Below are 25,506 nucleotides of genomic sequence, written 5' to 3'. Positions count from 1 at the left end.
TCTTTAACACCATACACAAAAATAAAATAGATTAAAGACCTAAATGTAAGACCAGACACTATAAAACTCTTAAGAAGAAAATATAGGCAGAACTCTCTTACATAAATTGCAGGATTATCTATTTTTTGTAGTAGTATTCGTTTTTGATTCATCTCCTAGAGTAATGGCAATAAAAACAAAAATAAACCAATAGGATCTAATTAAACTCAAAAGCTTTTGTAGAGCAAAAGAAACACATAAAACAAAAAGACAACCCATAGAATGGGAGAAAATATTTGCAAACCATGCAACTGACAGGACATTAGTCTTCACAATTTACATACAGCTCAGGTGGCACAATAGAAAAAACAAAACAAAAACAGTCAAAAATAGGTAGAAGACCTAAATAGAGATTTCTCCAGAGAAGACATGCAGGTGACCAAGAAGCACATGAAAAGATGCTCAACATCACTAATTATTAGAGAAATGTAAATCAAAACCACAATGAGGTATCACCTCACCCCTGTCAGAATGACCATCATCAAGTCAAGTAGTCTACAGATAGTAAATGCTGGAGGAGGGGTGGAGAAAAGGGAACCCTCCTACACCATTTGGCAATGTAAATTGGTACAACTATTAGGGAGAACAGTATGGAGGTTCCTTAAAAAACTAAAAATGCAACTACCATACGATCTAGCAGTCCCACTCCTGGGCATATATCTGGATAAAACTATAATTCAAAAAGATACATTCACCCCAATGTTCACTGCAGCACTATGTACAACACCCAAGACATGGAAGCAACCTAAATGTCCACTGACAGAGAAATGGATAAAGATGATGTGGTGCATATATGCAATGGAATATTACTCAGCCACGAAAAGGAGGAAATAATGCCTTTTGAAACAACATGGATGGACCTAGATATTATCATAGTAAGTGAAGTAAGTCAGAGAAAGACAAGTATACCATATCCTTTAGTTTTAGAACCTAAAAAAATGATACATGAACTTATTTACAAAATAGAAACAGGATCACAGACTTAGAGAATGAATTTATAGTTACCAGGAGGTAGAGGGGAGGAATAGATTGGAAGTTTGTGACTGACATGTATGTACACTTCCATATTTAAAATAGATAATCAACAAGAACCTCCTGCATAGCACAGGGAACTCTATTCAATACTAGTGCTTAGTCACTGAGTCGTGTCTGATTCTTTGTGACCCCACAGACTGCAGCCCACCAGGCTCCTCTGTTCACGGGGATTCTCCAGGCGAGAATACTAGAGTGGGTTGTCATGCCCGCTTCCGGGGGATCTTGCCAACCCAGGGATTGAACCCAGGTCTCCCACATTGCAGGCAGATTCTTTGTTGTCTGAGCCACCAGGGAAGCCTCTATTCAATACTGCTGCTGCTGCTAAGTCACTATTCAACACTATAATAACCTAAATGGGAAAAGAATTTGAAAAGAATAGACTCATGTATGTATAACTGCATCACTTTGCTGTACAACTGAAAATAGCATAACGACTATATTACAACTATAATCAATTATACTCCAATATGAGATAAATTTTTTAAAAAAATTTAAAAATTGAAAAGAAGAAATAAATTTTTGAAAATTTTATTGAATTAGCCAAAAAAGTCCTTCAGGTTTTAACTAAAAGTAGAACCCATTTTTCATTTTCACTAAGAACTTTATTGAACAATGTATTCACCATTTCACTCCACTACCTTCTGCCATTTTTGAGGCCCATTCATATTTCCAAAACTTATTCATTTTGAGCAAAGTATTGTTCCATGTGCCTTTTACAGTCTTCCAGGGAATTGAGATTTTTTTCCATTAAGAGAATTTTGTAAAGACCGAAATAAATGGATATCTGAAGGTACAATGTCCATTGAATACGTGGATCATTCAGAATGTCCCAGCCAAGCTGTAACAGTTTTTGCCTGCTCATCAGAGAAACATGCGGCCGTGTGTTGTCCTGATGGAAGATTATGCATTTTCTGTTGACTAATTCCAGACACTTTTTGTCGAGTGCTGCTTTCAGTTGGTCTAATTGGGAATGATACTTGTTAGAATTAATCGTTTGGTTTTCCAGAAGGAGCTCATAACAGAGGACTCTTTAATCCCACCACATACCCAGCATCATCTTTTTTGGATGGAGACTGGCCTTTGGTGTGGTTTGTGGTGGTTCATTTCACTTGTCCCGTGATCTCTTCTGTTCTACATTATTGTGCAATATCCACTTTTCATTGCCCATTACAATCTGTTTTAAAAATGGAATGTTTTTGTTAAATTTCAGTAGAGAACTGAATATAAAAATACAGTTAGGAACGTATTTTTTTACTTATGTGAAATCCTGGACATCAAAACAATTAACATAACAAAGCTGGTACAAATGATTTTCAGCTCTTGATTTGGATATTTTGAGTATGTCAGCTGTCCCATGTGATATAATGCTGATGTTTTCAATTTGATTGCTATCAGCTTCAACTGGTCTACCTGACTGTGAAGTATCATCCAGCCAGAAATCTTCAACATGAAACTTTGTGAACCACTTTCACTACATTCTGTCAGTCACAGCACCTTTCCCAGATATTATACAAATCTTTTTTTGCATTTCACTTGCATTTTTACCTTTATTGAAATAATAAAGCATAATATGCTGAGAGTGTTGCTTTTTTTCCTTCCATTTTCAATATTAAAATTGCTACATAAAAATTCACTGGTTTGCTGCTTTTTAAAAAAAAAATGCACTCTGATATTACAGTTGTTACAATACAGTCCTACATAATTGTTTTGAATGAAATTAAAGACAACTGAGCACTACCAGAACCATCTTATGGAAAAAACTAAACAAACTTTTTGGTCAACGAAAAAATAAGAAGTTGAATAAATAAGGCCCAGGAAAATGAAAAAAAATCAGTAGTTATAGACAAAGTGGAATTTGAGCATCAAATAAGTTAACTGAGTTATTATAATAGGCATAATTTATGAAGGTCTAAGAGTTGTAAGCTTGTATGGCTGAATAAATACAGAAAGCAAAAAAAAAAAAAAAGATAAATACAGAAAGCAAAAAAAGTGAGAAGTGTCAGTGATGGAGCAGTCATGATACCTCATTTCAGTATACATTCATCTGAACTAGATTTGATAGATATTTTTATAAATAAGAATATAAAGGGAATTGAATAATGCATTCAGTAAACTTAATTATGTTTGTGTATGTATAAATATGGGCTTCCCTGGGGGCTCAGTGGTAAAGAATCCGCCTGCCAATGCAGAAGACATGGGTTAGATCCCTAGGTTGGGAAGATCCCCTGGAGAAGGAAATGGCAACCCATTCCAGTATCCTTGCCTGGGAAATCCCCTGGACAGAGGAGCCTGGTGGCCTGTAGTCCATGGGGTCTCAAAAGAGTTGGACATAACTTAGTGACTAAACAGCAACAACAACCCATACATAAGTATACATTGCTACAATAGATTTCTTTTTCAAATATCCAAGGAAATTTGATCAAAGTTTATTAATGTTCAAGATACTTGACCATAAAAGTAGTTCCAACTTTGTTAAGTAACGTCTTTCTGGAGTGTAAGATTTCCCTTGGAAAGATGAACATGGTATTTATTTTTGGCTGCACAGGGTCTTTGTTTCGGTGCTCTGGCTTTCTCAGTTGCAGCACATGTGGCCTTCTCTTGTTGCGGTGCAGGGGCTCAAGAGTGTGTGGGCTCAGTGGTTGTGGCCTGTGGGCTTAGTTGTCTCACGGCATGTGGGATCTTAGTTCCCCGACCAAGGATCAAACCCACATCTTCTGTGTTGGAAGGCAGAATCTTAACCATTGGACTACCAGGAAAGTCCCAAGAAAATTTTTAACAGATGAGAAAAGTTGAGGTTTTACATGCCATATTGTCTGGTAATAATAATACAAGTAAGTTAGAAAGAAATAGTTACCAGATGGGATTTCCCTTGTGGTTCAGCAGTAAAGAATCTGCCTGCAATGCAGGAGACACAGTTTTGATCCCCGGGTCAGGAAGATCCCCTGGAGAAGGAAATGACAATCCACTCCAGTATTCTTGCCTGGGAAATCCCATGGACAGAGAAGCCTGGCAGGCTGTAGTCCATGGAGTCACAAACTGTTGGACATGGCTTACAAGTTAGAAGATTATTCCTTTGAAACCTGCTTCCTATAGAGGATTCCCCTATTTTCCCTGTATTCATTTCCATCCCAGAATTACCCTCTTAAATGGGAAAATTAGTAATAGCAAGGAGTTAATTCTTTAAGTCTCTGGTCTTGTGTTGTTAAAATCTCTGTGTTTTAGTTTGATGCTTTGTGTTGCTGCTGGTGAAGATACGGGAAGTACCAGTGTCCATACCCAGACTACTAATTATACTGAAAAATTAGACCTGAAATTTTAGGTTAATATTCCTGGCCTTCCCCTTTCAAATCTCTTTATGTTTTCAGTAACCAGTTGTAGGCCATTTACTAGAATACAGGGAATTTTGAATTAAAAACCAGTACAATTTAAAGGAAACAAGAACACCTAATACAGAAGGGATGTAGAGAATAGAATATTTTCATTTATCACTGATGCAAATGTGAATTGTTATAGTCTTTTGGAAAATAATTTGCAACCTGGTCAACAATTAAAATTCATATTTCTTTTGGTCTGGTAATCCTCCTCCTAAGATTATTTCCTTAGAAATAAAAGCACAAGTAAGGTCACATTATAGGGATATTTACTGCAGCACTGTACATACTGCCAACCAACTGAAAACAAAATGAGAAAGTTGGAGAAAGGCAGAAAAAAAAATGATATATTGTAGGGTAGAATATTATGCTACATGAATTAAACTAGTTCCCAATTAGTTGGAGCATTTCCCACAAAGTTTTGTTGAATGAAGAAGGGGAAGATATAAGAAGATTAGTGTAATAATAATTTGTATAACCAAAACTGATTTAAGAGAACCATCAGGGACATTCTTGTTAGGGACTCGTAAGTATGAAGAGCTTGCGAGGTGGTTAAATGTTTATCTTGGTGGAGAGAAGGGGGAAGTACCTGGAGAGAGCAGTAAAGAAAAAAAGAGAATTGTCCTTTCAGTTCAGTTCAGTTCAGTTGCTCAGTTGTGTCCTACTCTTTGCGACCCCATGAATTGCAGCACACCAGGCCTCCCTGTCCATCACCAACTCCCGGCGTCTACCCAAACCCATGCCCATTGAGTCGGTGATGCCATCCAGCCATTTCATCCTCTGTCGTCCCCTTCTCCTCCTGCCCCCAATCCCTCCCAGCATCCTGGTCTTTTCCAATGAGTCAACTCTTCGCATGAGGTGGCCAAAGTACTGGAGTTTCAGCTTCAGCATCAGTCCTTCCAGTGAACGCCCAGGACTGATCTCCTTTAGGATGGACTGGTTGGATCTCCTTGCAATCCAAGGGACTCTCAAGAGTCTTGTCTAACACCACAGTTCAAAAGCATCAATTTTTCGGCGCTCAGCTTTCTTCACCATCCAACTCTCACATCCATACATGACCACTGGAAAAACCATAGCCTTGACCAGATGGACCTTTGTTGGCAAAGTAATGTCTCTGCTTTTTAATATGCTATCTAGGTTGGTCATAACTTTCCTTCCAAGGAGTAAGCGTCTTTTAATTTCATGGCTGCAGTCACCATCTGCAGTGATTTTAGAACCCCCAAAATAAAATCTAACACTGTTTCCACTGTCTCCTCATCTATTTCCCATGAGGTGATGGGACCAGATGTCATGATGTTAGTTTTCTGAATGTTGAGCTTTTAGCCAACTTTTTCACTCTCCCCTTTCACTTTCATCAAGAGGCTCTTTAGTTCTTCTTCACTTCCTGCCATAAGGGTGGTGTCATCTGCATATCTGAGGTTATTGATATTTCTCCTGGCAATCTTGATTCCAGCTTGTGCTTCATCCAGCCCAGTGTTTCTAATGATGTACTCCTCATATAAGTTAAATAAGCAGGGTGACAATATACAGCCTTGACATACTCCTTTTCCTATCGGGAACCAGTCTGTTGTTCCATGTCCAGTTCTAACTGTTGCTTCCTGACCTGCATACAGGTTTCTCAAGAGGCAGGTCAGGTGGTCTGGTAATCCCATCTCTTTCAGAATTTTCCAGCTTATTGTGATCCACACAGTCAAAGGCTTTGGCCTAGTCAATAAAGCAGAAATAGATGTTTTTCTGAAACTCTCTTGCTTTTTTGATGATCCAGCGGATATTGGCAGTTTGATCTCTGGTTCCTCTGCCTTTCTAAAACCTTTAGTTGACCCTAAAAAGCCTGTCTGATCACATCTATTCATTATCTGTAAAATTATGTTAAATGTATGTTTAAAGATACACAGTAAATATTTAAAATAAAATAATCTTTTTCCAAAAGTGATGTATATTTGCGAATACCTGAACATATCCATGTGAAGTCTGTAGAAACTCTTAGGAGCAAAAGAAGTATAGTAGAATACCACAAAACTGAACTAGTGGGTAATTTATTTGCCTATAAAATTGGGGTGGTCTCTGTGGTGGTTTTGTACGATTCTTCAGGGACCTTTGCACTCACCTTTGATTTGTCACTCTTGGTGCTGCCTTTGTGTTCTGGCTCATTGCATGATGGCTAAATTAAAATCCAAACACAGCAAAGTTCAGTGGAAGAAGGCTGGTCTCTTAGGATTTCTGTCACAGGTTGGGTTTCTTAAAAGCATTTGCTGATACAAAGTTTGAGGTACAAGTTAGGTATAACATCTAGGTACATCTAGGTGAGGAAAGGGCAGGAAGCAGAACTGGGCAAAGGAAGAAGTTGAGTTTCAGTGCAGGCTTGACTAAAGAGAGCTCTGGAGTAATGATTGCTTGCCAGAGTTGTCCTGTGTTAAATTGAAAAATGCCCAGCCTTTCTATCCATTCTAGGATGGACTGTACTTGGAAGGGCATGACCTGAGGTAAGGCAACTCCTGATGGAACTGACATCTAGATGCTGTCTGTGGACCACAATCACTTCTGCAGCTGGCAGCAAGTCTTTTCTTGAAGAGGAGGTCTAGGTGGCATAGCTTCCATCTACCACACTTTCGTAGGAATGGGGAAATATTTCCTGGAAACCTTCCATCAGACTTGCCCTCACATCTAAGATTAGATTATATCCTGTGACCCAAATAATAGCCTTTCTCCTCTTCAGTAAAGAGTCCTGATTTTTCACTGAGTATATACATGGTCATCTGGGATAATGGCTCTCCTTCTCAGCCTCCCTGTACATTTAGGTATGTCTTAAGTTTTGGCTAGGGGGTAAGTTGAATGGTCATTTTTGACTTAGAGGCAAGGGGGTATGTACCTTGTTTCCTTGCAACTTCTTCCTGCTGGGTAGAATAAGGAGATAATAACTGGAGTTTGTGCAGCCATCTTGGATTATGAGATGGAAGCACATGTTGAGGAGGACAAGAGCAACAAGATAGAAGGTCCCTAATGATCATGGAAATGCTTTATGTGCTCCGGGTTGCTTACGTTTGGGCTCTATATCTTGGTTAAAGTCATTACTATTTAGGTTTTTCTATGCATTACATTAGAACTTAACTGATACACATTTCTAATTGGCACGAGGGTGTTGCGGTTCTTTAGTGGACCGGGACCTGGCAGTCTGGAGTCGATGATAAGAAAGTGAAAGAGAGAGAGCCAAAGGGAGGGAGGGAGAGAGAGAAAGAAAGAAAGACACGGGGACCCAAGCTCTGATGGAGCAAAGGTGCTTTAATGATTTTTCTGTGAGTATATATAGGCTGCAGTACAAGAAATTTCTTTCGATAATGATAAAGATTAGAAAACCAAACGTACAGTAACCGTTACCAAAGGAACAAAGGATAATAATGGTCACAAGGTCAGGAGACAATCCTCACCTCAAGAAAGGGGGTGAGACTAAGCAGTTTTGTCATAAAGAGAATGTTTTACTAAAGGAGACCCAAGCCTGTCTCACACAATGACCTCAGTCCTGAGAGCTGCGTCCAGTTCTACTCCCTTCTGGCAGAAGCTGATAAGGAACAGAGGATTTATGAGAAACAGCACATAAGAATCCTCCCATCAAACATTCCCTGACACAAGGGCACAGGAAATCATGATTGGCTCGACTAACATTTTGGGAATGGGATGGATGTTGGGGAATAAGACACAGAGACATTTATATCAGGCAAGTACAGCAAGAGAATGTGAAGAAGTCGAGGGATTTTTCAGGGGATGATATTTGTGATGGACCCAGGAATCATACCTAGGTAAGTTGGAAAGTGGAATATGTGAGTGATGAACATGAAGAGTGATCGTTTGTGGATTGGAGGTCTCTGGGGCTGGAGATTCATTGGAGAGGGGGAACTAGGCTAAATGAACTAGAGAAAGCAGAGATGGTCATCAGAGTGTAGGTCACCTTAAATGGAGATTTTGGTGGTAGAGCTTTTACTCCTAACAGCAGGGCTGAAAAGAGTTGGTAACTAAAGTAGGGTAGAAGAAAAGATTGTTAATGGTGAAGTTAGAATACGGAGTTGCTGGGCTTTGGGTGGAATATCTTTATTGTGGTTGAGTGGAGGGTAGTGAAGTAGATGCTGATATTTTGAGCAGGTGAAGAGGAGTAATTGGTGTGTCAGTAGGTGACTCAGAAAGTAAGGAAGTCAGATCCAGAAGAGAGCATCTGTTTCAGAAAAGCTGACATTGTTGATGGAATAGGGAGGAAAAGTGATCTGGAAACAGCAATTAGGGAAGATAGCATCCTTCTTATGTGTTAAAATTTTCTATATAGCAAAAGATAGTAGACACAAAGTATAAAGAAAAAATAAACTGGGGACATATATTTATAGTACATTTACCATACAAATGGGAGCTCCTTGATATAAAAAGAGCTCCTAAACTTGATGCAAGGAGTGAACTTATTGGGAAAGACCTTGATGCTGGGAAAGATTGAGCGTAAGAGGAAAAGGGGGTGACAGAGAATGAGATGATTGGGTAGTAACATTGGATCAGTGGACATGAGTTTGAGCAAACTCAGGGAGATAGTGAAGGGCAGAGAGGCCTGGCATGCTGCAGTTCCTGGTGTTGCAAAGAGTCAGTCACAACTTAGTGGCTGAACAACGACGACAACAACTCAGTAGCAAAATAGGTAAAGAATATGGAATCTTAATTTGCAAAGGAGAAAATGCAGATGATCAAAACATATAAGAAAATACTCATATGTTAGCGTTAGTACCAGTAAAAATACTAATGAGATACTAGGATGTGCCTGTCATTGGCAAGACCTAAAAATATTGATAGACTTCAAGCTTGGTGTGTATGTGGGGAGTAGGTGCTAGTGCATACTGCTGATGGAGTGCAGTGGATCGCCACTTTAGCTGTTGGCTGTTGTGTATTGATGTGCTTGCCCATCACAATTATGCTGGACACAGCATGTTTATCGTATTAACACATTTTCTTGTAACGGTAACTGTGTGGCCTTATTTTTTAAAAACCAACTTATAAGGAACTTCTTGTGGCCATTTTTATAGTGCAAAATGTGATTTTCCCATCTTAGCTGGAAAAATTTTGGTGTTTTTGTTCATTCCTTTTGGTTTTCATATGTTTGTATCCCCTTAAGTATATGACTAGATTTTGTTTCATCCAGATTTGTGTAATCTGAATGAAATAACTATCCAGTCATTTTCTTTTGGCCATAGTATGTATCAATGTACCCACTTGGATTTTATTGAGAATTAAGAAGGATATTATTAGCACATTAAATTTTGATGAGTTTAAACTTTGTTTATCTAATTACAGACTAACTGGATCTTCTGGATTTATAACAGATGGACCTGGAAATTATAAATATAAAACAAAATGCACATGGCTCATTGAAGGACAGTAAGTAATAATGACTTTTTTTTTCTTTTTTAAGATAGAGCTCATTGTGAGATTACTTATCCAACAAGTAAAATTAACAATCTATATCAACTTAAATTATTTTTTACTTGATAAACTTTTCTTTCACAAGTGAATTTGATTAGCTGAAGCTCCAATACTTTGGCCACGTGATGTGAAGAGCCAGCTCATTGAAAAAGACCCTGATGCTGGGAAAGATTGAAGGCAAAATGAGAAGGGGGCAGCAAAGGATGAGATGGTTAGAAAGCATCAATGACTTGCGTGCTCAGTCACTTCAGTTGTATCCGACTCTGTGACCCCATGGACCATGGCCTGCCAGGCTCCTCTGTCCATGGGATTCTCCAAGCAGGAATACTGGAGTGGGTTGCTGTTTCCTTCTCCATCACTGACTTATTGGACATGAATTTGAGCAAACTCTGGGAGATAGTGGAGGACAGAGGAGCCTGGTGTGCTGCAGTCCATTGGGTCACAGAGTCAGACATGACTTAGTGACTGAACAACAACAACAACAAATTTTTTTTCTTAATCTTCAGTGTTAATTTTAAAATTTGTGTTGACTTCCAGATGAATTGTACATACCAGAAATTTGTATATTTTTGATTGTAATAGTTAGAAAACAGAATATTTTATTATGGTTGAGGTATGTAAAGATAATTTCACTTGAATAGGTAGCAGGGAAGGCAGGAGATTTTGATAGCCTTTTTTTTTGTTTGTTGGTTAGCTTATTTATTTATTATTATTTTTAGTGATTTAATATATAGAAGTTTATTTCTTGCTAACCTAACAGTTCCAGGGCAGGTGTTACTGGTCAGTAGGTACCTTTCTTTCCATTAGTAGTAGGACCCATGCTTTCCTTTTCATTTTCAACTCTACAGTTATTGTAAGAACCACCAACCATCCTCTTTCTTCCTGGGCCACTGTAAAAGCCTTGAAATTGGCCTCCAGCTCCACTTTTTACCTTTGTCCCTTGTGCACTTCTCACTCACTTCTTATCTCATGTGACTTCTTCTGTTTGCTGTGTTTCACACATGCTGATTTTCTTCATGTTGCTTGAACACATCAACTTCTTAAGTCTAAGACTTTAAGATTGTTGTTCTCTCTGTCTGAAACATTTTCTCTTCCAACTTTTCACATGGCTTACCTCTCACCATTTTAATCTTTTCCAAAACTTTCTGGGGTATTTCCCCACCGCTTGTTGTACTACTGTTAATACATCACATTCCTTTAATTTCTTTGCAGTATTCATCACCATGTGAGTTAACTTGTTTATGTATTTATTTAGATGTTTGGTTAGGGATGTTAGACACAAAATATGAGGTAGACAAAAGATTCAGGCTGGAGACTTACAGTTAGAAATCACCAAGATATAGATGGTGTTGATAGTCCAAGAACTTTATGAGTAGAGTGTTTGTGCTAAAGCCAGGCTGGAGAATGAAGAGTAGGATGTGAAGAATTTGAAAAAAGCAAAGTCTTCTGTGGCATTTCAGAGGAGAAAGGGACAGGTGTATTAGTAGCTGGAAGGAGAGTTGGGATTTGAAGTTTTTTTGTTTTGTTGTTTTTAATAAAATGTGATACTTTAAGAGACTTAAGTGTGGGTGTGCAAGTTTCAGAAGAGAGGGAGATCTTAAATATTTCAGAGATAGAAGGAAAAGTAGATAGATGTGTATCTATTTTGAAAAACAGGAATTTGAGAAAATTTTGTCTGGGTGCTGAGCATAAGCAGGTAGATGGGACTGAGTGGTTTGAAATAGTCCTTGAAAGTTAGTTAGGACTGCTGGCAGAATCAGAGCACCAGTACTGGAACCAGCCTACCCAGTGGTGTGACTTTTTCCAGCATGGCTTTGTTTTCTCCAGATTTAGTCTAGGTCAAAGCAGATTGGGGATTTTTCCAGGGAGTTCCATGAAAAGGCAGAGGGGCAGGTGAGTTTAGAGGATTGGCAGGTATGTTTGTGAAATGAGGTAGTATGGAGTCTTAAGTTGAATAAGAAGGGCTAATAGATTGGTAAAGAATTGTGACTGTATAGACTGTAAGGTCCAAGGTGCATAGACCATGTATATTTTGTTTACCATTGCATGTTTGGTGATCTTTTGCACATAGAAAGTACTAAGGAAATCTTTGACAAGTGAAGGAGTGCTGATTTTGTACTATTTCTTTTCTCTATAGATTCTATAAAAAACTGTTTTTTTGCAAATGTTTTGGAGTAATGATGATTAGTATAAATTACTTTTTTCTGTTCTTTTCAGGCCAAATAGAATAATGAGACTTCGTTTCAATCATTTTGCTACAGAGTGTAGTTGGGACCATTTATATGTTTATGACGGGGACTCAATTTATGCACCCCTAGTTGCTGCCTTTAGGTAAGCTCAGTCATATAAATACTGGTTAACCATTATTTGTTTTCTGAATTCATTTATCACCTAGACTGTATTCTTAGTGGAGTCACCTTTTTATCACTTAAAACATTTTCATGGAAAGAGTACTAGTTATGGAGTCCTATCAGTTGTGTCCTAGTCCTGACTTTGCTGCGTGTAACTACTGGGTAACTTTTGGGGGCAGAATACTCTCTTTTTAGTTTCCTGATCTAAAAAATTGTGATAGTAGTATCGAGTTTACCTACTACTTATGGTGGTGGTGAAGTATACATCTGAAAATGTTTTGTAATATATTGACTAATAATATTTCTGTTAAAAAATTAGATCAGGAATCATGTTCATTTTGATCCTTGTTGTGTTCCTCATTGCATAGGCATTCAGGAATTATTTGTTGTATTCATATGTAGTTGTGTGCATGTGCGATGTGTAATTATGTAAATACCTTAATATGGGGGAGGAAAAAGTTTTGGAAGGATGTACGTAAATGAGCAGTGGTTATCTGTGGAGAATGAGAAACATTCCAGTTATGTGTTGTGATTTTTTTTCAAAAAGTATATTCTGTGTTTATAGTTTAACAGTTTAACACCAAATACATGGGGTATTCTGAATTGTTTTGGCATTTTACTTTTTACTAACAGTCAATAGCCATGTTATTTATCGTATTTTTGATCACGTGTGAATTCAAAACTGTTCTAGTTTTCTTCCTTTTACTCTACAGAGGATTTTTAAAATATGTTTTCTGAAATGCATATCCTTAGAGAGTCATAGTTGTCAGTTTTTCATCTACAACTGACTTTCTGGATTTCTTCCTCTCAAATATTTTAGTTCTCTGACTTTAAAAGAAATCAGTTTAACAAATATATTTTGTACTCCTCACATGGGACTGGTTGATGTCTCATGTGAGTGAGGAGATAACAGAGGCGAGAAGCCAAACACGAGAGGGCAAAGGACAGGTGAGGTCAGAGGACTAGTGTACCCTTGTATTTCTCCCTTTGGCTTAGAAATCTCTCCAATATATCTTTGAACTGAGAATCAAGGTCGTTTTCTGGGTTTCAGAGATTCACTTAGAGAACCAAAGAACAGGGTGGATAGGCTATGCTAGTAAGCATTAAAATATTGGCCACTTCAAAGAAAACTATAAGCAAGGTGAAAAGACAACCTTCAGAATGGGAGAAAATAATAGCAAATGAAGAGACAGACAAAGGATTAATCTCAAAAATGTACATGCAACGCCTACAGCTCAATTGCACAACAAAGGAAACTATAAGCAAGGTAAAATATTGGCCACATGTTGGACCTATCTATCTTTATCCCAGAATTTGACTCATACCTTGTCTTATAGCAAGAAGCACGCCAAACTTTAACACAATCACAAAAACTATTATATCTTTAGTATGATGCTCTCATGATAATAGTGTATGTTGAACATGTTGAAGGTTCACTTGGTAACTGCATTTGTTAATTAAAACTCATGGAGTCCCTTCTGTGTGCCAGGTGCTTTGAATGAGCTTGCCAGTAGCTCTGTGGGAACATCTGCCAAGTGGGTATGCATAAGCATATAGTTCACCTGACTGTGTATCTAATGAGCAGACATGTGAACCAGTAGCAGCAACAAATAAGCAGAAGGGTATAACTGTTTTAGTCATTGACTTTTGAGAGAAGCCAAAGTAAATGTACAGACAACAGGAGGATTTTTAAGTTTCTATTAAAAAAATAGTTTATTTACTGACAGGTATAAATTAATAATTGATTGTATTAAAAATTTAACTTATGACATATTTGAGTGTGCATCTTCTAAAATCATAGTGAGACAATGTATGTTTAATAGTTGAAATTTCCCTGAAACACAGAACCCTTGAAGCACTGACATACCAAAGAGTGTGAAAATAACTTTTAGTCATAAGACACTTTCACAAAGATGGCGTGCTGAGGAGTGCCGCTGGGTCAGGAGGACTTTGGGTAGCGGAATCAAACCAGTGTAATGTGCTGTGGGTCCAGATTAGAGTGAGCTTGGCGGCAGATTGTTCAGCCAAATAAAGAAAAGGAGAGCCACACAGGATTCAGAAGATGTGGACTTCTAATCTGAGTTCTGCCCAGGGCTCTTACATGCTCTGCTCCTCAGCTTCTGAAGCCTAAACTGAAGGTGTTGTACTGTGTTTTCGCTGGGTGTATTGCAAACCATCAAGTTTAGTTGGATACTTAACTGGTTGATCACATTTATATGTTGAAGTTCTCAATAAAGTTTGTTTAACAAACAGAGTTCCACCACTCGGCGAATTTGAGAACCACTGGAGCAGCTCTCTTCCAGTTGTACAACATTATGATTTTGTGGTGCATTCACTTCAACAAATGTGTAAGTGTAGCACCTGTGTGGAACACCTGCCAGCTCTGCTCATATCTTTTGGGACGAAGATGCAGAGGTTGGTAGTAGTGATGCAGCAGGGAGAATAGTTTTCCTCTCTGAGAACATTCTTATTCCTTTTAGAACTTTTTGTTGTTGTTTTTAAGAAAGTCAAATATTTATGAGGCAGTTGTTTAGACTGTGATGAAGAGCTGTTAGAGGAAGTCTTGTGAAAGCAGGAGTCAGTCTGTGTCCAGCACCGTGTTGAAATCATGGTCAGACTATGGCAAGTCAAACCTCTTTTGTGATTGTAGATCCTCCTTCACCAGTCGGAAGTATAGATGTTGTCTGGCCCCATCCCCTGGCTCCTATCCCTGACTTTAAGAATCTGGCTTACCTTCCACATCTGCCTATCCTTGAGTGTAGTGTTTTACAAGCAGACGGGTGTGTCAGACTAAGGGTTACTGGGACTTCCCTGGGGGTCCAGTGGTTAAGAATCTGCTTTCCAATGCAGGGGTTTGATCCCTGGTCAGGAAACTAAGATCTCACATGCCTCGGGGCAACTAAGCCTGCACACCACAACTAGAAAGAAGCCCATGTGCCGCAACAAAGAGCCCAAGTGCAGTAACTAAGACCTGACACAGCCAAAAATAAATGAATTAATAAATATTAAAAAAAACCCAAAAACAGCAACTGAGGATTACTAGTAAACTTACACAGTGTAGTTGGCAAAGTCATGTTGTGCCCCAGGTGTGTTTAGAGAGTCCATGTCTGTCTGGCACAGTTATGTTAAATTAAGACAGTATCTTTAGTTCAGTGATTTTCAAAAATGGTTCTGAACAGTGATACTCTGTGTTTAAAATATAAGATTATGAAGAACCCCAGGGCAAGCAGTTCTTGATTCTCAAGTTGAACTGCTGGCTGCAGCCTAAGCTGAGTCTGCGTTTATTCACCTGCCTAGGGGCAGGGGACAAGGAGGTGGAGGCAGCTCTGGGTCACAGTTGAATGGCCCACCTGCATCATCACTTTCTCACCCACACACTTTCTATTGCCTTGCACACTGGGTTGATGTTTGTATTCATTTTTTTTGTAAAAGTTTATATTTGTCATGAAAGTGAAAGTTGCTCAGTCATGTCCAATTCTTTGCTGTATAGTCCATGGAATTCTCCAGGCCATAATACTGGAGTGGGTAGCATTTCGCTTCTCCAGGGGATTTTCCCAACCCAGAGATTGAACCCAGGTCTCCTGCATTGCAGGTGGATTCTTAACCAGCTGAGCCACAAGGGAAGCCCAAGAATACTGGAGTGGGTAGCCTATCCCTTCTCCAGGAGATCTTCCTGACCCAGGAATCAAACTGGGGTCTCCTGCATTGCAGGTAGATTCTTTACCAACTGAGCTATCAGGGAAGCCCCTATTTTTTTTTTGTCATAAACCAATTTTATTTTCACACTGGGAGAAAGCCCATTCCAAAACTGTCACAGTTTCAAGTTGTTGAAGTGAAAAGAAGCAAATGCCTGAGTCTCTCTGACAGTAGGGAAGCTGATCCCCTTCAGCAATGTGGGCATCTAGTCCCTCTCCTTCTGTGGCTCTCCATCCTTTCTCCCGCCACCCATTCAGTCATTCATTCTATATATGTCCCCACCATATAAATAATAAGTACTAGAAGCCATCTTTTACTGGGCATCTACTAGTGTGAGACGCTATTTAAACGCTTCACTTGCTTTAACGGTTTGATTCTCATTACTTGGTTGTGAGGTAGATAGAATTTCCTTCATTGTGCTTTTGAGGAAGCTAAGGCTCAGAGATGTTAATAACATGCTTAGGCTTTTGGAACAAGAATCGGAGTTCCACGTATATGAAACATTTAATGCTTTCCAGCCTGCTTTATGGCTGGTTTTGTTATTTGATGTGTTAATTTGAGCAACTTAATTTACTTTTTAGCAGTCTGTGTAGATAACTAAAAGCCCAGTTAAGTATTTTATTATTTCAGGCTACTTATGCCATGCTTGGGATGTTGTTTGAAAGAAAGAAAAATACATTTAACATATTTCTGCACCTTCATCTTCTAAGTAAACCTGTGGATGATTTGATGGGGGTAAATGAAAATATTTCTTGTACACACATACCAAGGACATGCTTGTGGCTAAAGTGAGTTGATAATGTTGTGCAAAGGATAGTTGTCACCAACTCATTTCTTTATAGTCCATAATGAAACCAACATCTTGTATACTGTTAATTCTGTAAACAGATGCATGTTCAAAAGATCTATTGTGGTCTTGTAATCTTAATCTAATATATTTTAGATATTTTAATTTTTTCCCTCTTGGGAAATACATTTAGTATAGTGTAGAAAATACTTCATGACATTTTCATATAAGGTTATATAACTTTTCATACATAAACATGAAATTTGTTGTAGAAAATTCTTTAAACCAAACATTTTAATCTAGGACTTCAACTTAATCTGTCCCTTGATTCTATTTTTATGTGGCCCTTAAAAAACATATCCAAAAATCCATTGCTAATATAGCAATAAAAACACTTCGGGTACTGACAGCCTCTTTGGAGTATGTATATATAAAGTTGCAAACTTGTATTCATATTCTTTTCTGTGATATGTTGTACTAAAATCCAAAGTGGCTTTTGCACCATTTTGTAAAACAGTTAGTTTCCTTTGATGTTGGTACCAGATTTGCTGTAAATGACTGCTGCGTTGGAGGTTAAACATTGTTAGCAAAGTTACAACCAGAACACTAAATTATGGATAAAATTTTCAGAATTAAGTGGCATAGGTAAATTTTGTTAGGATTTATGCAAAATTTGTTCATTATCAAACCATGCCCTTTTTTTTCCCCAGAAAGGAAAAAAAATGTGGTTTTTTGTTGCTAGGTTATACTTTGTGTAGTAAAGAAAAATTTCTTCAGTCCATGTTGTAATCTTCATACTGCGATTTTAAGGTTGTCTAATGTATACTATAGTAAATAGATGATTTTGAGAAAAAAAAAAAAAAGAATCGGAGTTCACATCTCTATGATCTTAAAATTCATGCTAGAATAACAGAGTGTCCAACTTGTGACCGAAGTCCCCAGTCTTTTCCTGTGCCAGTGTTTGTTATGCCAACGTTGCTTTTGACTTGCCTTTTTCTGGGTGACCCTACTCTTTCAAGTACTTATCCCTCAGTGTTTTAGAGCTCTGGTGTATAAAACTGATGAAAGCATGGTGATGGTTGAAACCTTCATTTAGGTCTGTGATCAAATGTCAGTTCTTCCGAGAGTCCTTCCCTAAATGCCCTTTCTAAAGTAGTACTTTCTGTTCTTTTACTGTTTTATTCCGTTTATAGCCTTTACCTCTGCCTGACATTATGTATACACACCTGTGGGCCAGGCGTAGGGGACTGATTATCTAGGCTTATTTATTCTTTCTCTGAGAGGTGAGCTCCAGTAAGGGCAGAGACGTCTTTACTGTACCTAGAACAGTGGCTTACTTGTAGTAAGTACTTAGTATTTGTCAGTTGAATACATAGTAGAGAATGTTTCACTATTTTGCAACCCAAAGACCCTGATGCTGGGAGGGATTGGGGGCAGGAGGAGAAGGGGATGACAGAGGATGAGATGGCTAGATGGCATCACTGACTCAATGGACATGAGTTTGAGTAAACTCTGGGAGTTGGTGATGGACAGGGAGGCCTGGCGAGCTGCGATTCATGGGGTCGCAGAGTTGGACACGACTGAGCAACTGAACTGAGAGCACCTTCAGGGTCATTGGGTTCCTAGAATTCTGCCTTCATATTAAAAACTTGTTGAATGAACATCCTATCGCTTCTTCCTCCTCACACCCTGCCTATATGCTCTTCCACTCATTTTTATATGCACTTATATAAATACACATAAATGTACACATACACTAGGCCTATTGTCTTAATACTTGTTTTTTTTTTCCTACTCATCAGAATGGCTTGATGAGTGCCTTGTTAGTCCTAGAGACCTCCATGTATGTAATGACTCATTCATCCAGCTCCTGAATGACCGTTTTTGTGGTTTCAACCTGCTCTCATTCTGAATAGTGCTATAGTGAGGATTCTTATATATTTGTCTTTGTGTACATGAGCAAGTATTTCTTCTACTAAGAAATAGAATTGTTAGGTCATAATGAATGAGCATTTAAGACAGTCGTAGGCCCCAAAATGTGTGCCCTAGGAAAGAAGAGAAGCCAGCATGTCTGGGGTCGAGTGAGTGAAAGTAAGAAAGTACAGATCTTCTTTAGCTTATGATGGGATTACATCCTGATAAACCCATCATCGACTGATACATTTAATACACCTCACCTACTGAACAACATAGCTTAGCCTCGCCCACTTTAAATGTGCTAAGAACACTTACATTAGCCTGTAGTTGGGAAAGTCATCTAACACAAAGCCTATTTTATAATTAATGTTGACTATCTCATGTAATTTATTGATACTGTACTGAAAGTGAAAAGCAGAATGGTTGTCTGGGCACAGAGTAATTGTACATGGCTGTTTAACCTTGTGATCATGTGGCTGACTGAGGGCTGCAGCTCTGTGCCTGGGTCTAGCATCATGAGAGAGCATCATACAGCATATCACTAGCCTGGGAGAAAGTAAAAATTCAAAATTCTAAGTACAGTTTCTACTGAAAATGAGTACCTTTTGTACCATTGTAAGTCAAAAAATTATAGTCAAAAGATTTTAAATGGAACCATCCATAAGTTGGGGACCATCTGTAATAGATGAGATGTTTGTTCATGGGATGGGGTTGTGTGTGGAACAGATTACACAGGGCCTGATAAGGAGTTAGGCTTTTTCTGAATGAAATTATGGTGGTACTGAACAGTAACTGGGCAAAAGATATGAGCATGTGAAGAAGAGCAAAAGATGGAAAGTAAACATAGGAAAAATCAAACTCAGGAGCATAAGAGAAGCTCAAAACCATAGTTAAAAAGATCACTTTCATGTATTAAACTAGCCAAGCTAAAATAGGACAGATAATCCTCCTTGTTGTCAGGATGAGGTGTCTTGGTGGGATTTCAAGTCAGCACCTCTCTTCTGGAAAGCAAGTTGGTATATTGATTGAGAGCCTTAAAACCATCATTTAGACCCTTGGACTCAGTAGTTCTTTCTCTTTACAAAGACCCAACAGATACTATTGTGTGCTGAGCTCTGAGTAAGGTTCTAAAAGCTCTGAGGGAGTTAGAGACATAGAAAGACTGTGGACTATTGCTTAGAAAAATAGAATATAAGGTGTAGTATGGCATCAGTTAGGCAAATAAAATACATCAGAATGCTAATAGTATTGAGATTATGGGTGTTTGTGTATCAGACTTTTATTTCTATTTTTACTTTGCGCACCTTTCGTGGTGTATGTTTGGTATCCTTCAGCTAATAAAGTTTGTTACATTCTGTGATTATAGAGGTTTACTCAGTTTTTCAGAGGAATATTATAAAAAATTCTACTAAAAAAAGAATAGGGTCACTGATTTCAAATCTCATTAGAAATACACCCTGGAATAGAGGAGAGCCTAGCAAAAGATTCAGATCTGTTCCTTTGCATTTATCATAGGAATTTACCTTTCTTCCTAGAAGTGACTTTTCAAATTATAAGAGTGAAATCCGGTTGAATTTGTGTCCATCACCGTATGATGTGTCTCTTCTTGTGCTTCCCTTCATAAGACATGTGTTTTCATTTCAGCGGCCTCATTGTTCCTGAGAGAGACGGCAATGAGACTGTCCCAGAGGTTGTTGCCACATCAGGTTATGCCCTGCTGCATTTTTTTAGTGATGCTGCTTATAACTTGACTGGATTTAATATCACTTACAAGTAAGATATATAAGTTTAATATTTGTGATTTTTTTCAGAAGACTGTATACTTTGTTTTAACAATAATAATGACTAACATATATTGAAGGTTTATAGTGTGCCAGGCATTGTGCTAGCAGTTTGCATGAATTTTCTCATTTAAAGTTCTTTTAAAAACTCAGATACAAAAAAAAAAAAACCAAAACCCAGATACAGGCACTGTTTTTCTACTTCTTTTATAAATGAAGAAACTGGCAGGAAAAGGTAAATTGTCAAAGTTGTGGGACCGCAGTTGCAACCCAGGTCTTGCTGCTGTTGAGTTTCTCCTGAAAAAGAGGGGCATCATCCATTTGCACTAATGGATAAAAACATTGGAGGAGTTGGCTAAGTGCAATTTAACAAACATTAGTAGTTTTCATGTACTAAGAGGTTGGCCATTGATGACAAAGGAAATGTAGATCACAGACTCTGAGCAGCTTTTGGAATTTGTTGTAGGAGAGAGGCTCACTCTGTCTTTTCCTTTTTTTCCTTCTAATGTTTATTTTCATAAATAGTTAAATTCATAAAATTCCATAAGCAGTGGGGTCTGTGATAAGAACTTCTGTGACCCACAAAACCTAAAATACATATTATTTGGCCTTTTACATAATATATTTGACAACTTCTGTTATAGCTAGTGACCCCCCTGTGTAACCTTTATGCTAGGTTCTTTTTCTTGCACATTTTCTCAGGATCTCAGTAAACTTTCAAGACTGTTTAAAGCTGTCCTTATCTTGATTAGTATGGTGATTCAGTTTTTTAGGTATCCAGGCTTTGTGACTTGGCAACCTGGGCAGCTCATCACAAGCCTGGGCCTGAAAAGTAGGCAAAGTAGGCATGTGCGTTTATTGTGTTAAATTAAACATAGATTATGAAAATACTGAATGCAAACACTTTCAAAATTTTATTATAGATGTATCATGAACTGACATTTGGGTGTAGGCATGAATGTTACACCCAGACAATAAAGAATCTGCCTGCATTGCTGGAGACCCAGGTTCAATCCCTGGGTCGGGAAGATCCCCTGGAGAAGGGAATGGCAATCCACTCCAGTATTCTTGCCTGGAGAATCCCAGGGACAGAGGAGCCTAGTGGTCTATAGTCCATGGGGTTGCAAAGAGTCAGACATGACTGAGCGACTAACATTTTCACTTTCTTCATGAATGTTAATTGGGCTTCTCTGGTAGCTCAGCTGGTTAAGAATTCACTTGCAATGCAAGAGACCCCGGTTCGATTCCTGGGTTGGGAGGATCCCCTAGAGAAGGAAAAGGCTACCCAGTCCAGTATTCTTGGGCTTCCCTGGTGGCTCAGACAGTAAAGAATCAGCCTGCAATGCAGGAGACCTGGGTTCTATCCCTGGGTTGGGAAGATCTCCTGGAGGAGGGCATGGCAACCCACTCCAGTGCTTTTGCCTGGAGAACCCCCATGGACAGAGGAGCCTGATGGGGTCAGTCCATGGGGTCACAGAGTCAGACACGACCGAGCCACTAAGCACAGCACAGCACATGAATGTTAATTAGCTTGTTTTTGTAATTGATTCCTGATTTTCTGACATACCTTGCTAAAAAAAATTTTTAAGTTGCTTACACTCTTATGGACTTCCCTGGTGGCTCAGAGGTTAAAGCATCTGCCTGCAATGGGGGAGACCTGGGTTCGATCCCTGGGTCGGGCAGATCCCCTGGAGAAGGAAATGGCAACCCACTCCAGTATTCTTGCCTTTCACTTTCAACTTTACACTCATATAGTATCTTCTAATCCTGTTATCTCCCCTTTTTAAAATCTGAATTATGTCTTTTCAAAGTATTGTCAATATAATTAAGTCACGTTGCTATGCAACACTTTATGATTAAACTTATGTATTAAGTTAAACTGCCCTTCTCTTTTCTCCTATCTGAGATAGGTAGGTAAGCTTACTAAGAAATCTACAATACACCAATCTGTGCAATAATTTTAAACAAATTCTGTAAACTTTCAGAGACAATCCAGAGGAATGAGGATGGTAGTGTATTGTTGTTAGTTTGTTTTTTCCTTTTTTTGTCCAGACTTGTAAGCATGCATTTGGCAGTTTTATAATGCTCATCATTTGTGGGCTAATTTGTCTCTTTTTATGAGAATCCAACAGGTTTAATTTTATTTTATTACTTGCCTAGCTCTGCAGGGTTGAGTGACCCCATTTAGGCTGAATGGTAAGTACTGCAATTATACTTGTGAACTGGCTAGATAGTGAGATTTCTTAAGCCTTATGTAGGAAGAAGTTCTGCTAAATTAATCAGAGTGTTGCTTTGTATTGATTTAATTTCCCTCCACTATTTTTATAGTTTTGACATGTGTCCGAATAATTGCTCAGGCCGAGGAGAGTGTAAGATCAGTAATAGCAGCAACACTGTTCAATGTGAATGTTCTGAAAACTGGAAAGGTGAAGCATGTGACATTCCTCACTGTGTAAATAACTGTGGTTTTCCTCATCGAGGCATCTGCAATTCAAGTGATGTCAGAGGATGCTCCTGCTTCTCAGAGTGGCAGGGTAAGAGTGTTTTTCTTTCTTTTTTTTCTTTTAATTCACAGAATGTTTCTAGCTTAATAAATTGTAGATTCACTTTGTTCCTAGTATCTGTAACATTTATATTAATCGTATATCAGGAGGCATTTAAATTTTCATATCTCTTTATTCAACTTCTTACAAATCTTTGAATTTTATAAATGTATGATTGTGGTCTCTTTATAGAGTTTTGAAACACTTTAATATTCTTCACAGTTCATTCATGAATTTAGAGAACTTGGTCTCAGCCATAAGACATCGCAGAGACCCAAGCCGAGATGTGGGACAAGAGCTGACAATAATGGTTTCTCCACAGAAACTTTCAATAAATTCACAGGAAGTTGGAGTTTATTATGCAGTAGAATCCTAAAGCAGTCAGTTAGTGCAGATAAAGATTATTAAACAACCCCTTTAGCAAATTCTTCAAGGGGTAGGTGATTAACGGCTGTTACTGATTTAGTTATTTATTTTTTATACATTTACTCCTTTCTCAGAACACTTTTATTTTGAATTTCCAGAAATATGCTTGTTTAAATGCTTTAGCTTATTCAATTTGGCTTACATAGAGGAGTTAAACAATTGAAGTATTTGACTAACTTCCAATTTGCTGGAGCAGAAGCCAAACATCTCAGAAATTAAGTTTCTTGATTTTCCAGGAAATGGATAGTTTATAACACATCCAGGACTAGTCTTTACATTTTAGCTCTGTAAGGTTTTTCATTTGAATTAATAATTCCTTTGTCCACTCTTTCCTCTGAGAGCTGCTTAGCAAGTATTTCATTACTAAAAAATCCTAACCTGGATATAGTCAGGTCTTCAGTAGAAAGTGTGATTTTAAATTTTGTTAGAGATTATCCTTGGTCACTAGCTTTGAGTAAATTGAAAGTGCAAATTAAAGGGATTTGTCTGATATTTATTTATTTATTTATTTATTTTTTTGTCTGATATTTAGATGCTAAAGGAAAGACTATAAGCATTCTTTAGATATTTGTTGGATTTGGATGATTAAAACTTGAAATGCAGTAATTTTCTGTTTTTGGCCATGCTGCACGGCATGTGGGATCTTAGTTCCCTAACCTGTGCCCGCTGCAGTGGAAGGGTGGAGCCCTAACATCAGGACCACCAGGGAATTCACGAAATGCAGTAATTTGAAAGCTGCACTTTGTAAAGCTAATTTGTTATGTTTTGTTAGGTCCTGGATGTTCAGTTCCTGTGCCAGCTAACCAGTCATTTTGGACACGAGAGGAATATTCTGACCTAAAGCTCCCCAGAGCCTCTCATAAAGCTGTGGTCAATGGAAATATAATGTGGGTTGTTGGCGGATATATGTTCAACCACTCAGATTACAACATGGTTCTAGCGTAAGTTGTTTTAAACATTTTTATAAGAAGCTTAGTTTTCCATTTTGAAGATAGTTAAAATAGAGATAAGTAAAAAGAAAAGAAATCATCAGTAATTGCATTCCTGAAGAAAATCTCTGTTAGTATTTTGGCAGTTGTATTCTAGACTTTTGGGGACATGTTCTTAGTTTTTGAAAAAGGAAGTCCAAAAGAATTCATTGTTGTAGTGAGGAGTAATTCATCTTTTCCATATACTGTCTCAAAATTTGCTTCAGATATATATAGTAAATTCTTGATAAATACGGGATTGCTTTACCTTTTAATTTAATTAGCATTTCTGTAGGTTAAGTGACTTGAATTTATAATTTACTAGGGGGAAATTATGTCATTCTCTAATATTTCCCAGGGTTCAAGGTCTGTTCGCTGGTTCCATGCTGCTCATCCTGAAGGGTATATATGAAGGGAATATACTTCCATAATGGAATTAACTATGGAGATTGACTTTGAGTAGAAATTTATAAATACTTGTGCTGATTTTGCACCCTGGAAACTTTTCCTAAACATTTTCTGCTAATGAATGTTGTAAAAAATCAGCATCTATTCATTAAGTAATGAATTCTGGAAATATGACAGTGGTAGTATAGCTTCTGAATCCCCCAAACATAGTCATTAAAAATCAAAACACAGAGGGCTTCCCTGATGGCTCAGTGGTGAAGAAACCACCTGCCAATGCAGGAGACACGGGTTCAATCCCTGATCCAGGAAGATCCCACATGCCACAGAACAGCTAAGCCTGTGTGCCACAACTACTGAGCCTGTGCTCTATAGTTGTGGAGCCCAGGAGCCACAACTACTGAAGCTTGCACACCCTAGAGACTGTGCTCTGCAAAAAGAGAAGCCTCTGCAATGAGAAGCCCATGCACTGCAAGTAAAAAATAGCCCCCATTCTCCACAGCTAGAGAAAAGCCTGTGCAGTAACAGAGACCCAGCACAGCCAAAAGTAAGTAAATGAATAAAATTTAAAAATTAAAACACAAAACAAGTAAGACATAGGGGCAGCATCTATACAAACTTGGACAAAAGGCATCTACCTACTTGAATGGGTGGAGTTAAACCATTGACAGCTATAAGACCAATGTGCTGTCAGTATCTTTGTAACAGTAAGCAGAGGGGAGCAGTGGGCCCACCAACA

The 25,506-nt window shown here is 38.2% G+C and overlaps 1 protein-coding gene across 3 annotated transcripts in view; it reads left to right on the top strand.

The window, feature by feature from the left end:
- The window catches only part of ATRN (attractin), a 186,310-nt gene that overhangs the window by 48,414 nt on the left and 112,390 nt on the right, over window positions 1-25,506 (top strand). For all 3 annotated transcript variants that reach the window (XM_043480411.1, XM_043480409.1, XM_043480410.1), the window contains exons 2-6: window positions 9,765-9,848; window positions 12,111-12,224; window positions 20,289-20,417; window positions 22,754-22,959; window positions 24,167-24,335. In XM_043480411.1, the coding sequence (XP_043336346.1) occupies window positions 9,765-9,848; window positions 12,111-12,224; window positions 20,289-20,417; window positions 22,754-22,959; window positions 24,167-24,335 (702 nt within the window). The remainder of the gene's footprint in view (window positions 1-9,764; window positions 9,849-12,110; window positions 12,225-20,288; window positions 20,418-22,753; window positions 22,960-24,166; window positions 24,336-25,506) is intronic.

The sequence above is a fragment of the Cervus canadensis genome, chromosome 10, assembly GCF_019320065.1.
Source record: "Cervus canadensis isolate Bull #8, Minnesota chromosome 10, ASM1932006v1, whole genome shotgun sequence".
In the NCBI taxonomy this organism is placed as follows: Eukaryota; Metazoa; Chordata; class Mammalia; order Artiodactyla; family Cervidae; genus Cervus; species Cervus canadensis.
This window is presented reverse-complemented; position numbering and strand designations above follow the sequence as displayed.